Source organism: Acinonyx jubatus, chromosome A1 (genome assembly GCF_027475565.1).
Source record: "Acinonyx jubatus isolate Ajub_Pintada_27869175 chromosome A1, VMU_Ajub_asm_v1.0, whole genome shotgun sequence".
NCBI classification, from domain to species: Eukaryota; Metazoa; Chordata; class Mammalia; order Carnivora; family Felidae; genus Acinonyx; species Acinonyx jubatus.
In genome coordinates this window covers 193,376,717-193,393,198 of record NC_069380.1, presented here as the reverse complement: position 1 = coordinate 193,393,198, position 16,482 = coordinate 193,376,717, and the positions used below count along the sequence as shown (strand labels likewise).

At 38.0% G+C, this 16,482-nt stretch overlaps 2 protein-coding genes and 1 pseudogene across 3 annotated transcripts in view; 2 read left to right on the top strand and 1 right to left on the bottom strand.

Annotated features, from left to right (window-relative positions):
• Positions 1 to 10,668, bottom strand: part of DCTN4 (dynactin subunit 4) — a 31,569-nt gene extending 20,901 nt beyond the window's left edge. The window contains exons 1-4 of one of the 2 annotated variants that reach the window (XM_015083578.3): positions 10,495 to 10,668; positions 7,995 to 8,065; positions 5,343 to 5,521; positions 279 to 322 (exon numbers count right to left, since the gene is read on the bottom strand). In XM_015083578.3, the coding sequence (XP_014939064.2) occupies positions 279 to 322; positions 5,343 to 5,521; positions 7,995 to 8,065; positions 10,495 to 10,629 (429 nt within the window). In that variant the 5' untranslated portion in view covers positions 10,630 to 10,668. The remainder of the gene's footprint in view (positions 1 to 278; positions 323 to 5,342; positions 5,522 to 7,994; positions 8,066 to 10,494) is intronic. The other variant, XM_015083579.3, reaches the window with a different exon arrangement.
• Positions 10,669 to 14,147: 3,479 nt separating this feature from the next.
• The window catches only part of SMIM3 (small integral membrane protein 3), a 49,201-nt gene continuing 46,866 nt past the window's right edge, over positions 14,148 to 16,482 (top strand). Inside the window, exon 1 of the mRNA XM_053200177.1 lies at positions 14,148 to 14,172. The gene's annotated coding sequence lies outside the window, so the exon portion shown is untranslated. The remainder of the gene's footprint in view (positions 14,173 to 16,482) is intronic.
• On the top strand, positions 15,207 to 15,853 carry LOC106985404 (60S ribosomal protein L15-like; annotated as a pseudogene).

Below are 16,482 nucleotides of genomic sequence, written 5' to 3'. Positions count from 1 at the left end.
AAACAGAAACAAACGCATACTATGTCCTTATTCTGATTCACAACCTGACCACAGAACTAAAGCTACAGCTAGGTTTTTCTATGAACTTAAGTCACACTGGAAAACACAGCCATTGTGACTTAATGTCTTATGAGAAGCACTTTCTATGTGTAACAGACACCAAAAAACACATCACAGATTTCTAAGCATATGCCACATCCATAGTCCGTAACATGGAAGATCTTCAGCTTTCCCTCCATCTTTTTAGTTCATCCTCTCTCTGACGACACTTCACTCACCCGTTGCGTGTGAGGATTTTCGGGTTCCTGCCAACCACCACTAGCTGCAAGACAAAGGAACGTTAAACAAATTTTCATAATTTAATATTTACATTTTCATAAAAACCGGATCATCTGCAGGCCAAATAATGCAACTTAAACACATAAAATCACAGAACTTCTAACAGTCCTATAAATTATATAAACCAGGACACTCAGAACAAAATTTTCACTAAAAATAATGACAGTGATAAAGATAACCGCTCCCACCACAACTAACACATGCTTAGTTTCTGTGCCAGGTATTTGAAATGTATTACATACCCTTTTATACTCATAATAGCCCTCTGAGATGGGCATTCTTATTATCAGTCTCATTTTACAAATGAGGAAACTGAGGCTCAAAGTCACATAGATAGTAAGTGGTGAAGCTAGGATTCAAACTCAAGTAGTCTGATTCTTAAGACCCTGCTCTTACCTATAACACTGTGCAATTTGTATGTTCTATGACCTTGATTTAGAGAAGAATTTCTTACATAAGAAATACACCGCACAAATCATAATGGAAAAGATTATTCCAGAAAGTTAAAAGTAAAACCATAATGAATATAGCTGACCCCTGAACAACATGGGTTTGAACTGCATGGGTCTACTTATAAGTGGATTTTTTTCAATAAGTACAGTACAGTAATGTAAATGTATTTTTTTCTCATTTTTTCTCTAGCTTATTTTATTATAAGAATATATATGTATACAATACATATAACATGCAAAATATGTGTTAATCAACTATTTATGTTATCAGTAAGACTTCCAGTCAACAGTAAGCTATTAGTAGTTGTTTTGCTGGAGTCAAAAGTTATATCAGATTTTCGACTGCATGGGGGGGGGGGTCAACATCTCTAACCTCTGCACTGTTCAAGAGTCAACTGTTACTGTGTATCTCAATGAAGCTAACCAAAAAAAGCTGAAAAGCAAACTATAATGAGATACCACTTTACAACCATCAGTTTGGAAAAATCTGGAAGAAGTCCAACAATACTAGACCTGCCAACAATCTGGAGCAATGGGTAGTCTACCCTTGTTACTGGTGGGACCAAAGTTGGGAAGCCATTTTGGAGCGCTAAAGATGTACACAACTTAAGCAATTTTACTTTCGGTTATGTAGAGAAAACTTTACTCTTGTGACTCAGGAAATACGTACAATGTTTCTAACAGTACTGTTGTCAAAATCCAAAAAATGAAAACAGCCTAAGTGTCCATCAGAAGAGACTGAGTGGGTAAACTGTGGTAAGTCATGCATAAATCAACTACATACCACGAACATAATGCTGACAGAGAAAAGTTGTAGCAGAATGCATGCAGTGTTTTTCCATTTGTTTCCAATTGAAAAACATTTGGCAGTGGCTACATACATATATGGAGAAGTATAAAGACAGACATGGGCACTGATAAACTCTAAATTCAGGACTGGGATGATTGCCTCTCTTTAGGAGGCAGAGGAAGGGGGATGCGGTATGGAAAGGCCTACACAAGGGCTTAAACTGTTTTGGTTCTGTTTAATTTCTGCAGCTGGAAGATAAATACACGAATGTGTATTATTTGTGTAACTAAAAATAACCTTTTTCCAAAACAAAAAGGACGTTTGTTGAAGGTGACACCATACCTTCTTGCAAGAAACTGCAACAATTAACATCCTTTAGTACAATATTTGTATTTTAAACGCTGCCTTACTTGAGACAAACATGAAAAACAATTATGTGAAAGCAATGTTTTAGTTGTAATATTTTGAAAACTCTGGATGTTTTTACCTAATTGCTTCTTTAGAACCGGTAATTTATTCTGAAGAGCAATTTGGGAAACATAACAATCTCATTTCTCTGCACTTTACAGACACAATGGCTTACTTACAAATAAACAAATAGTTCTAAAGTGGTTTCAGAGCTTCTCACACGCCAATGACATCATGAAAGAAAAAATTGTACTCTTTAATAGCTCCTAGTATTCAATTATCATTGTCAAGATACCCTAGAGAAGATAGATTTCTGAAGTAAACACAGGTTTTAAGTTCTGAAATATAAATTTTCCAACCCTAATGGCTCATAATCTAAAAAGCATAAAACATTCTCTACAGAGTAACACTGAGAAATCTATTTGGACTTCTGGGCGTTGTTTCTATAACTTGATAACAAGACACAAAATACAAATGTAGAAAAATACACTTCAACTCACTGGGGCATATGTACTATGCCACTGTGGGTTGTTTTTCATAATTAACTTAAATTTGTAAGCAAATTCAAACAACTTACTTGCCACACTGACATTAAAACACACACAAACAGGGGCGCCTAGGTGGCTCAGTTGGTTAAGCATCTGACTTCGGCTCAGGTCATGATCTCATGGTTCGTGAGATCAAGCCCCACATTGGGCTCTGTGCTGACAGTGCAGAACCTGCTTGGGTTGATTCTCTCTCTGTCTCTCTCTCTGCCCCTCCCAGACTCATACTCTTTCTCTCTCAAAATAAATAAATGAACTTAAAAAAAATACTCAAAAAAAAAAAAAACCCACGCAAATATTTACTAATGATCTAAAAAGATGCTATAGGAAGGATCTTTCTAACACAAATCACATTTCAGGAAATATCTATCCACCAATGAACATTCTTAAGGAACTAAAGATACACTTGTTAACTTTTGTTTTTGAGGAGTATTTTACCAACCTCATGTACAAAGTCAGAAAATAGCCAAGAGCTCAAGCATTCTAAACAAAAAGAGCAAACACCACAGAATCAAATCTTAAATTTTTAAGAACAGAGTTGAATCTAAAGAAACTTCATCCATATTTACTTCTAAAGTGTGTGAAAATCTGTAAGTCTTTAGTGCCCGGGTGCCTCAGTCGGTTAAGCATCCAACTCTTGACTTTGGCTCAGGTCCCATGATCTCACAGTCATGAGACAAAGCCCTGCTTAGAGCCTGCTTAAGATTCTCTCTCCTTCACCCTCTGTGCCCCACTTCTCCCCCAACATGCACACACACGTGCTTTCTCACACACAAAAAGTTTTTAAAGTCCATCTTCACTTTTGTTAGGTCAACTGACATAATGAGTTTGTTATGGGCTTCCTCATAGACTAGTAAGCTGAAATTTTAATGAAAATCCCAAAATACAAATTTTTAACAAGTCTAAATCAAGTTTCAGAATTGAAATTTCATTCAATTTCAGAAATAAAAAGACAATGAGGAGTTAGCAATACTACTGTTTTTATAAAAACTAAATAGCAACTCAAGATTTTGAACTGACTGTACACAGTTTCTACTTTCTGGTGTTAACCATGGAGTACAGATGAAATGTAAAAATAAAGGAAGTTTCCTTTACTGAAAATAAGTGCAATCTCTGCTCTGAAATACTCAAATGATGGAGAGGTAATTAGGGCCTTAGGTCTTTAGGTCCAAACCAACACAGTTTTTCTGTTTCACTGACAAACATTTTACATACGCACATTTGAGGATGTGTTTGAATGCTCCGGGATATTTGGATATGGAATTGTTGGGGAGAAGAATAAAAGCAATTTAATTTTAATAAATGGTGAAGGTGAAGCCCCTGGGTGGCTCACTCAGTTAAGTGTCTGACTTTGGCTCAGGTCATGATCTCATGGTTTGTGGGTTCCAGCCCTGAGTCAGGCTCTGTGCTGACAGCTCAGAGCCTGGAGCCTGCTTCAGATTCTGTGTCTCCCTCTCTCTCTGCCCCTTCCTCTTCTCCATTCACACTCAGTCTCTCTCTCTCAAAAATAAACAAACATTAACAAAAAATCTTTAAAATAAATGGTGAAGGAGATTTAAGAATACACTATCATGATGAGCACTGAATAATATATAGAATTGTTGAATCACTATATTATATACCTGAAACTAATGTAATACTGTATGTTAACTGTACTGGAGTTAAATAAGTAAATAAAATGTCATTTATTTTGTTAAAATAAAAATAAATATAAATAGAGGTGCCTGGCTGGCTCAGTTGGAGGAACATGTGACTCTTTATCTCGGGGTTGTGAGTTCAAGCCTCATGTTGGGTATAGAGATCACTTAAATATTTTTTTAATAAAAATAAAAAGAAATAAATTTAATAAATGTTATCAAACTGCTCTCCAAGGCAGTAGTACATGAAATGACTATTCTCCCATATTCTTGCCAACCCTTGATATTAACAGATTTTAAAAGTCTGTCAAATCAATGAAGTTTTCATTTGCATTTCCCTGATTACTCATAAAGTTAAACATACCTTTGTGCATATTTATTGACTTAAAAAATTTACCTCACCAAGTTGCGTGTGGAAACAAAAATCCAATCACCTGAACAACGAAAACTAAATGAAAAATTCAGACATTCAAAACAAAGTCTTTGTTCCCAAGAAACTCCTAGTAGTGTTAAAAACACCTGAAAAACTCACATATACAGAATATTAATAGTACAAGGCATTTCATGATATTCAAAGAAAGAGTAGAAATAAAAAGAAAGGCCTAAAATACTTCAAGGGTAAGGAAACACGAGGGATGGGACTTGTGAAAATAGAGAACCATTGTAACCCTACTGTGGGTCCTTCCATGCATACACTTTGGTTATTCATCATTTTTATTTCCACTTCTGAGAGCTGCTATTCTTATCCTTAGCCCAATGTTTCTTTGGGGTCTCTTCCTTGATTTACAAGGGTTCTTTATTTTTGTTTATTTACCTTTAGTCTGTTATATATGATCCAAATATTTTTCTTAGTCTTGTTACTTTTATCTTTTAGATCTGTTCATGATGTCTTTCATCATCAGGAGTGTTTCTTTTTTATGAAGAGCATTAATATTTTGATTCTAAGAAAGTGTCAGATTTATCAATACTGTTTTACCAACTCTAAGAAAACTAAATAGTTTACCCAGTTTAGATGAAACATCGTAGCCCACAAATGTGAGAATTTGGGAACAGGAAAGATTTAGCTTGGAATTTAGCTCCTACCTTCCACAGGTAACAGAAATAATAATCTGTGGGCAATTATAGCACTGCCAATTTCACAAAATCTCATGCTGAAGTCCACCTGACTCACCCACAGATTTGTCTGCCATGCCTACATCTCTAGATGTCCAGCGACAAAATCCACAGGCCAGGTAATAGGCTTTCTTCATGGTGGTCTTGGCTGGGTCATCTGGAAGCTGTGTGGAAATGCTCGTTGCCCGAGTGGAGAGAGTGTGCATACAGCCGGGACAGTCAAAGCAGTTGGCACACCTATAACACAACAAACACAACTGTCCATTCATTTGACAAATATTTATCAAGCACCTGCTATGTGCCACACATTGTTCTAGGTGTTAGGAATTCAAGAGAGAACTATAAGGAAGGAGTGACCCTCAAACAATAAGAAATAAAAAAAAAGTATTTAAACCTTGTTTGAAAATTTTAAAAATAGGGGCACCTGGGTGGCTCAGTCAGATAAGGGTCCAACTTTAGCTCAGGTCATGATCTCGTGGTTCACGAGTTCGAACCCCACGTCAGGCTCTGTGCTGACAGCTTGGAGCCTGGAGCCTGCTTCAGATTCTATGTCTCCCTCACTCTCTGCCCCTTCCCTGGCTCATGCTCTCTCTCTCTCTTTCTCATAAACAAATAATAAACATTATAAATAAAAAAAAATTTAATATATTTTTATAATAATAATGTTCATTATTTTTTGTAAAAAATGCAATCAGCACCAAAGTTCCTGAAGAATTAGAGCCTAACCCAATCCTACTCCACAGAGGGAATCACTGTTAAACAGTCTGGGGTTAACTGTTTCAGACTCTTTTTAGGCTTGTACAGATCATGAAGATTTCTGACGAAGACAAATGTCACAGCTTATGCCTTGAGAGAGGAAGAGCAGTTGCACAATGGAAACCTGGGAGGCAACAATACAATAAGCTGTGAAACTGGGTTTGGAAAATAACTGCTTGTGTGCTGTGCCAGAACCGACCCAGCAACCAAACAGTGCCATCAAACTGCAGTAGTTCAGAAGCAGTGCATTTTCAGGGCTTTCTGTTCTCTCCTTAGGCACTACTCTTCCTAGTGCTCAGCCAATGTTTCCCCTCCAGGGGCCCCTGGGCCTTGCTGCTTTTAATTTTCACCATCTGAAATTATTAAGATTTCACTTCCACTCCTGGACTTGTTCCGAAGCTCTGCTCCATAACTCTAATTATACGGTATTTTGCCATGTGGATAACATCCTCATATAAGGATAATAATAGTACCTGCCCACTGTTTACTGCTCACTGATATTTTGAGGATTAAATAAAAATTAATGTGTGGACAGCATACAAAAAACAGTGTCTGGATCATCAGGAGCTATTTCTTGGGTTCAGGAAGGATAAGTAATAGCGGTTCGCATCCATGGAGGTATACATGCTAAGCTAAAAACCAAATGGCACCCAGTAGCAACAAACATACCTACTACCCACATCTTGGTTTTTAATACCAGTTTTCTAATAAAAGGAACCAGGACTCTTTAGAGAAAGAAACTTTAAACTCTTTAGACTAATTAGAGAAATGGCTAATTCAGGACTGAGGCAGAGTCCTGGGATGAGCCTGGATTATCTTGCAATACCAGAAAGTCAGAAAATGCTCAAACAAATGAACAACCTCCCAAACTCCCCGCCCATGCAATGGTGGGGGTGGTAAAAGGGTTATAGGAGTCTACAGAAGGAGCTCCAATGGCCAAAGCTGGAGGGAGGGAGGGAGGGAGGGAGGGAGGGAGGGAAGGAAGGAAGGAAGGAAGGAAGGAAGGAAGGAAGGAAGGAAGGAAGGGAGTATTGGATTATATCCTAAGGTATATGAAATCAATATTCATGCTTTAAGTAAATGATTAGATAAATAAATAGGGGAGGAGAGAAAAATCTTCCATGCAAAAGAATTCCAAATAATTGGTGTAGATAACCCTCACAGAGGGGAAGCATAACTCCCCACGATTTGAGTGTTGCCTGTAATAGTGGCTTTTCTTCCAAAGAGTGCAGTATAAAAAAGGAGAAAAAGAGTAACTCTACATCAGAGAAACCTGAAAAATACTAGCTCAAGCCAGGTGATCAAGGTTAACATCAACAGTAATAAGTCCTATTGATGGTATGTACCCCTGATGTGATGTAACAAAATATGCACTTTACCTCTGTTGTCTTCCTCCCTATAACACATTTCCCCCGCTGATGAGAAAAACATCAAATTCCGTTTGAAGCACATTCTACAAAATATCTTACCTGTATTCCTCAAAACCTTTAAGGTCATCAAAACCAAGAAAAGTTTAAGAAAGTGTCACAGCAAGAGGAGCTAAGGAGACATCACTATTAAATATAATGTGGGTATCCTAAATAGAATCCTGGAACATAAAAAGGAGATTAGGGAAAAACCGAGGCAACCTGAATAAAATATAGCATTTATTTAATAATAAAGTACCAATGCTGTTCATTAATTTGAAGGAAATATACCATATAATGCAAGACATTAACAATAGGGGAGTCTGTGTATGAAGTAATAGAATTCTCTGTACCATCTTCACAATACTTCTTAAGTCTAAAACTGTCCTAAAATAGAAAATTAATTTAAAAAATCAAAGGACATTTCATCTTTAGCAAAGGTGATGCTAAAAAATGAAAATCAGCTAGTTACAAATGAGAGTTAATTCCATGTGTTTTATTCAAAAAATAGTTGAGGAAAACAGAAAAAAAATGGATCCCAGTCTCACCTATTCTTTTTTAGTTTGGCTTCAGCCGATGGCATATTTTCTAAGCAACTGGGACAATAATGGGAGTCCACCTAGAAAGAAACAAGAAATAAAAAATCAGAGAAAAAGGCACTCGGTCTAGCTTGTATATATGTCTACGCCAAATAGTGAATTCTAAAATATACTGCAGTGGCAAGTGAGAAACCACTGATCTGCCAAAGAATCTAGACTGTTTTCAGCTTAGGGTTTATTCTTCAACCAAGTTTTTTCTTATCCTCTGGATTTCCTAAAACCCTTCCATTTTTCCTTTCTGCTCTTTCCTGCTCCCTTTCATCAGGGTATCATGTATGAGATGTGTTAAAAGTTGTCTTTGTAAAAGAAGAACTCTATGATGATCTAAGGAACAGATTAATGAAATAAAATAACCCAATTTGTGAAGCTGTGATCAAATATCCTTCCATCCTGCTTAGCTTTAATGGACTGTAATAACTTGACCACACTTAAAATGTTAAGGAAGACTTAAAAGTTTTCTCCTTACTGAAGTATTACACATTTGCAGAAGTATAGATTAACATTTACAAAATCAGCTAGAGCCAACTATGGAAATATTTAAATGGCAAATTAAACTACTAAGCTAGCAAGATAGTCTTATTGTGTTTAACTCAAAAACACAGTAGAAAATTAAATTCATTGTATTTTTTAAGGTCTGAATAATAATTTTCTTTAATGTAGGTAGATCCTGTTTGACAATTCTAGTAACCCTAATCACCTTCAGATGTAAACACAGATTTATTTGAATATCAATATGATGATAGAAATTGGCTTCTTCTTTCATCATCTGCTATACACAGGACTACCTTTGAAAAAATAAAGGTGCTGCTTAAATAATTTCCAGGAACATACAGTATTGCTAACTAATATTTACACTTATTCATCATAAAAGGCAAACTATAATTTGTTCCTTCCTGTGGCTCTTTTCAAATTACGCCCGTCCCTTCACATGCAGATCCAATCTCAGGTTCTCGCCAAGAACTTTCTGGGTTCCTCCACCCCTCACTAGCCTCATCCTTCTCCAAACCCCAAACGCCCAGGTACACACCAGTCTGTCTGTAAAAGTTGTGGTCACAGACTCTCTAACAGATCCTTAGAAATCATGGAGACTGATGTCTCTAATGACCACCAAACGAGACTCTAATCCAATAAATTCTGGAGGTGAAGCTGGAATAGGAAACATCTAAAAGACAAAGGACCCGCTAAAGAGATATACACAGATAAAATACTCATGGAGAAAAAAAATACAAGAACTATTGCGTATATAATGTGGCATGGATTTTTCTCTCGTATTATTTAACTGCTTTCTCTGACAATTCTTAATACTATGAAAAATACACCCAACAAGATAATTATTATTAATAATAATGTGTAAAATGGCTTACAGTATAGGACACGTTTTCATATGCACTTTTAACAGTCCAGGGATCTTCAATGAAGTTCTCTGAATCGGGTTTCAAATCCTGATTTGAAAGCCTGCAGAGTTTCAAATCCTGATCTTCCCTGCCACCCCCAAATTTTTGGCTGTGTGATGTGGGGCAAACATTGTGCCTGTTGCTCTAACTACAAAATAGTTTTTTAAAAAGGTATTCATTCTATTGGCCTTAGGTAAACCACACAGCATACAGAAAGCACTGAATAAACAGTAACTGTTACCAGTAGCTTTTCCTTAACCAGACCATGAATCACTCAACAGCAGGATTTCTGTCTTACTCGTCTTTTAATTTCCGAAGCTTACTAAACGAATAACAAGATGTGCCAAATGGTGCAGAAGTTTGGGAATTTTATTTGATAATTTTAAAAAATGGGGTAGGTCTTTTACGTTCTGAGCAATCCCACTTCCAACCCCACTTGTGCCTGCGAAGGCCAGCACCATTCCCTCTGGAGAAGCGCCATGAATAGAACCCTTTGAGCTTCTTACACGACAGACCTTATTCTAAGCGCTTTTCACTCAATTTGCCCCAACCCAACCTCTTCCTTGCTGCAGGCCTAGGCATGAGCCAGAACACCGCCCGGGCAGACAGAGGAAGGCCCAGTTTCTGGCCAAAGTAGGGGCAGAACTTCCAGGATGGGAGGAGCATGAATGAGAATGCCTGCGGGCTCCACCCGGTATCAATCAGGAAAGACTGTATCTTGCCCCTCAAGTAGCCTGAATAAGCACCTTTACACCTTCCTCCCCAACCCACCCAATTACCAACCCACTCCCAGGAGACGGCCAGGGTCCCCAAAGTCAAGTCTATCCAATCAAAGGGTGCTCTAGAACCAAAAGATCAGCTCAGCCCCACCCAAGGCCGCTCCTTCTTTCCAAATGACAAATTACAAGCAAATTAAATCGCAAGCAAATTTGAGCGACAGAAGATACAGCCAATCACCAAGCTAGGAAATAACTACCCGCCAGTCGCGGTGACTAGGACGAACCCTTCTCCCCTCCCCCAACACACACACACACTTAATGGGACGACTGCGTTACCTCGTGAGACACACATTCCAGCGACCGCAGCTCGCTACAATAGCGGCAGAAATAAAGCTGCGAGAGCGGGGCCCGAACCTTCTTTTCTCCCTGGACTAGGTACAGAACCCGCTCCGATTGCAGCAGGGACGCCATCTTCGAGGGGGAGGAGCCAACGACGCTCTCGCCGCGTCACGTGACCCAAGAGCCTGCGTTTTCCATGCCGCTTTTCCTACGTCTTTCGTAGGAGACTGCGTAAGGTTTCCGATCTAGAGGGGGCCTGGCGCTCGGCGAAAGTTGAAGTGCGCGTGCGCAGCTGGTAATCCCCGTTTCTCCCCCAGCGTTTCAGTGGGCGTTTGCTGCCCGGACGGAAGTCTGACCTTTCGGTCATTAGGTACGCAATCACAGGTCAAATCTACCCTGGCCCGGTGCTTTCCTTTTCCTTGTTTCTCCAGAAGGAAAGGATGCTCTTTTGTTTAATTTACAACCGCCTCTCCTGCCCTCACCTTCCAGACCTACTTCCAGTAGGTAGATGGAAGATCTCAGGGACAGAATGCCTTCGGAACCGGAAGGTTAAGAGTCACACCACACTTGCCACTGACCTGTAGGAAATCTTCATAGACATTATCTCGTTGGAAATTTCCTAGACTGTGAGCTCCTCCACACAGAAACCATTTCTCATTCATTTCCAGGTTTCGAATACTTAGAATTAGGACTAACTCTACATTGGGGGCGTTCTACAAGTATTACTAGTGAAGGAATTAAATCAATGAATGAATATTATTGCTAGGTATCGGCTACATTTTTTTTCTAATACGTAAACTAAGGCTTATTTTATGTAAAATGACCACTTAGAACTGGCCTAGCAGAGACTGGAACCCAGGTTACCTGCCACCAGTTGCGTGCTTTTCTCGTTGCGCTGTTGTATTATTTGTCTGACATTAGAGTTGGTGACTGAGAAGAAATGGAACTGAATATTAATATTAGCTAACATCTATTGAACACTTATTGAGTACAAGACGCTATGAAAAGATTACGTACATTGTCTCATTTAATTTTCCCCCAAATTCCAAAAGCCAGGCCATCATTTGTATTGGGAATGATGGGAAACTGAGGCTCAGAAAATTGAAACCACTTGTCTAAGATTTCAAAAATAGCAGCGGAACTCTGTTCTGTCTGACTCCAGAGCTTGCATGCATCACTCCTGTGCATACTGCCTCCAGCATATTTTCTTTCTTTTTTTCCAGCTTTACTGATGTATAATTGACAATTTAAAATGTTATATAGTTAAGGTGTACACCTTGATGATTTGATATACATTGTGAAATAATGAACTCAAACAGTCTAATTAACATATCCATCACCTCATAGAATTACCATTTTCTTTCTTTTCTTTTTTTCTGATGAGAACACTTAAGATCAACCCTTTTGGCAAATTTCAAGGATATAATATACAGTATTAGCTATGGTCACATTGTTATACATTAGGTGTCCAGAAGTTAATTCGCCTTGCATAACTGCAACTTTGTACCCCCTTGGCCAACATTTCTTCATTTCCTCCCTTCCCCAGACATTGGCAACAACTATTCTCTCTGCTTCTATGAGTTTGACTTTGAGAATCCATATATAAGTGAGATCATGCAATATTTGTCTTCCTGGGTCTGGCTTATTTCACATAGCATAATGTCCTCCAGGTTCATCTGTGTTGCTACAAATGGCAGGATACCTATATTTATATTATATTTATATTACAGTTATTATATTGTGCATATATTTATATATCACATTTTCTTTATTCATCTGTTGGCATTTATGTTGTTTCCATATCTTGGCTATTGTGAATAATGCTGAAATGATCATGGGAATGCAGCTATCTCTTTAAGATTCTGATTTCGGGGCGCCTGGGTGGCGCAGTCGGTTAACCGTCCGACTTCAGCCAGGTCACGATCTCGCGGTCCGTGAGTTCGAGCCCCGCGTCGGGCTCTGGGCTGATGGCTCAGAGCCTGGAGCCTGTTTCCGATTCTGTGTCTCCCTCTCTCTCTGCCCCTCCACCGTTCATGCTCTGTGTCTCTCTGTCCCAAAAATAAATAAACGTTGAAAAAAAAATTAAAAAAAAAGATTCTGATTTCATTTCTTTTGACTATCTGCCCGGAAGTGGGATTGCTGGATCATAAGATAGATCTATTGTTAATTTTTGAAGAACCTCCATACTGCTTTGCATAGTGGCTGTACCAGTTTACATTCCCACACAATGTATGACAGTTCTCTTTTCTCCACATCCTGACAACCCTGGTTATCTTGTATCTGATAACAGCCATTCTAACAAGTTTGAGGTGATATGTCATTGTGGTTTTGATTTGCATTTCCCTGATAATGAGTGATGTTAAGCACCTTTTCATATATCTGGTTGTCATTTGTATGTTTTCTAGATATATCTGACTTATCTATAGACATATAGACATATCTATTCAGGTTCTTTGCAGATTTTTAAATTGGAGTATTTATTTATTTTGCTATGTAGTTTGCATATTAACCCCTTATCAACTATATCATTTGCAAATATTTTCTTCCATTCTGTAGGTTGCCTTTTCATTCTGTTGATTGTTTCCTTTGCTATGTAGAAGGTTTTTAGTTTGATGGAATCCCTTTTGTCTATTTTTGCTCTTGTTGTCTGTGCTTTTGGGGTCATATCCAAGGAATCATTGTCCAGACCAATATCAAGAAGGTTTTCCCCTATGTTTACTTCCGATAGTTTCATGGTTTCAGGTTTTCTGTTTAGGTCTCCTATCTATTTTGAGTTGATTTTTTATATGATTTCATTCTTTTGCATGTGGATATCCAATTTTCCCAACACCATTTATTGTGTCCTTGGCACCCTTGTCGAAGATTGGTTAACTGTTGATGTGTGAATTCATTTTTGGGGTCTCTATTCTGTTCCATTGGTCTATATGTTTGTGTTTATGCCTGTTTTGATTACTGTAGCTTGTAACATATTTTAAATCAAGATCTGTGATGCCTCTTCCTTTGTTCTCTTTGCTCAAAAAGGAGTCTTTTGTGGTTCCATATGAATTTTAGGGTTGTTTTTTCTATTTCTGTAAAGAATGAATTTGAGATTTTGATAGGAATGGCATTGAATCAGTAGATCACTTTGAATGGTATGGACATTACAACAATATTAATTCTTCTAATACATGAACACAGGATATCTTTCCATTTATTAGTATTTTCTTTAATTTCTTTCATCAATGTGTAATTTTCAGTGTACAAATCTTTCATCTCTTTGGTTAAGTTTAAGTATTTTATTTATTTTTTTGCAATTGTGAGATTGTCTTTTTAATTTCCTTGTCAGATAGCTCATTATTAGTGTATAGAAACACCATTGATTTTTATATGTTGATTTTGTATCCATCAACTTTGCTGAATTTATTAGTTCCAACAGCTTTTTTGTTGAGTCTTCAGAGTTTTCTACATATATGATGATGTTATCTACAAACATAGATAATTTTACTTCTTCCCTTCTAATTTAGATGCCTTTTGTTTATTTTTCTTGTCTAATTACTCCAGCTAGGACTTCAAGTACTATGTGGGATAGAAGTTATGAAAGTGAGCATCCTTGCCTTGTACCAGATCCAAGAAGGAAAGCTTTTAAGTTTTTCCCTTATTTGCGGACTTTTCATATATGGCCTTTATTATGTTGAGGTAAGTTCCTTCTATACTCATTTTGCTGAGAGTTTTAATAATGAATGGATCTGAACTTTGTCAAATACCTTTTCTGTGTCTATTTATGATCGTGTGGTTTCTTTCATTTTTTTCATTGTGTTGTATCACATTGATTTGTATACATGGAACCATCCTTGCATCCCAGGGATAGATCCCAATTGGTCATGGTGTGTGATCCTTTTAATGTGTTATTGAATTTAGTTTGTTTGAAGATTTTTATATCTATATTCATCAGGGATATTGGCCTGTAGTTTTCTTTTCTTGTGGTGTCTTTGTCTGTTTTTGTAATCAGGGTGATGCTGGCCTCGTGAAAAGAATTTGGGAGTGGTTCCTCTCCTGTTCTTAAAAGATTTTAAAGAGGAGAGGTGCCTTGGTGGTTCAGTTGGTTGAGGGTCCAACTTTGACTCAGGTCATGATCTCGCAGTTCATGGTTTGGGCCCTGCTTCGGGCTCTGTGCTGACAGCATAGAGCCTGGAGCCTGCTTCGAATTCTGTGTCTCCTTCTCTCTCTGCTCCTCCCCTGCTCATGCCCTGTCTTTCTCTCTCTCCTTCAAAAATAAATTTTAAAACATTAAAAAAAAAAAAGAATTTAAAAAGGATTGGTATTAATTTTTCTTTGAACATTTGGTAGAATTCACCAGTGAAACCGTCTGGTCCTGGGCTTTTCTTATTGGAAAGTTTTGATTACTGATTCAGTCTCCTTATTTGTTATGGGTCTATTCAGGCTTTCTATTTCTTCTTGATTCCATTTTAGTAGGTTGTATATTTCTAGGAATTTATCCATTTACCTAGGTTATCTAGTTTTTTGGCATAAAATTGTTCATAATAACTCTATATGACCTTTTATTTCTCAGGCACCCATTGTAATATGTTTGCTTTCATTTATGACTTTACTTGAGTCTTTTCAAGATTATTGTCTTAATCTACTAAGGGTTTGTTAGTGGTATTTATCTTTAAAAAAAAAAAAAGAAAGAAAGAAAGCTCTGCCTTTCTGTCTGGCAGCAGCCATGAGTTCAAAGGTAAGCCAAGATGGGCACTTACAAGTACATCCAGGGGCTGGAGGAAGAAGCAGTCTAGTGTAATGTGCTTTCTTCTCAGGGTGCATTGCTGGCTGTATCTCCAGCTCCCTGTGCTCCACAGGGCCCCCCACCCAACCTGGCCCGACAAAGCATACAGACTGGGGTACAAGGCCAAGCAAGGTTATGTTATATATTGGATTCATGTGCAACATGGTGGCTGCAAACGCCCAGTTCCTAAGGGTGCTGCTACCTATGGCAATCCTGTCCATCATGATGTCCACCAGCTAAAGTTTGCCCGAAGCCTTCAGTTTGTTGCAGAGGAGCGAGCTGGACGCCACTGTGGGGCTCTGAGAGTCTTGAATTCTTACTGGATTGGCGAAGATTCCACATACAAATTCTTTGAGATTATCCTTATTGATCTGTTCCATAAAGCTGTCGGAAGAAATCCTGACACCCAGTGGATTCACCAAACCAGACCACAAGCACAGGGAGATGTGAGGGCTGACATCTGCAGGCCACAAGAGCTGTGGCCTTGAAAAGGGTCACAATTTCCCCCATACTATTGGTGGTTCTGGCTGTGTGACTCAGAGAAGACCCAATACTCTCCAGCTCCCCTGTTACCACTAATACATGTAATGTTTGTAAAATTCTTACCAAATAATTTAGGGCAGTCAAAAAAAATAGCTCTTACTTTTGTTGACTCTTTTCCTATTATTTCATTCTCTATTTGATTTAGTTCTACTCTGATATTTATTATCTTTTCTTCTGCTAACTTTGGGCTTAGTTTGTGCTTCTTCTTTTAGCTCCTTGAAAGTGTAAAGTTAGGTTTTTTATTTGAGATCTTTCTTCTTGTTTAATATAGGCATTTATTGCTATGAACTTAACTTTTGGCACTGCTTTTTCTGCATCTCATAACTTTTAGTATGCTATATTTTCATTTTCATTTGTCTCAAGATATTTTTAAAATCCCCTCTTGATTTCCTCTGTGACCCAGTGGTTGTTCAAGTGTGTTGTTTACTTCCCACGTATTTCTGATTTTCCCATTCTCTTGCCGTTACTAATTTCTAGGTTCATTCCATTGTGTTCAGAGAAGATATTTGGAATGATTTTGATCTTCTTAATTTAAAAAATTTTTTTAACGTTTATTTATTTGTAAAAGAGAGAGAGAGAGAGAGAGAGAGAGAGAGAGAGAGAGAGAAAGAGCGCCAGTGGGGGAGGGGCAGAGAGAGACGGAAACACAGAATCTGAAGCAGGCTCCAGGCTGTCAGCAC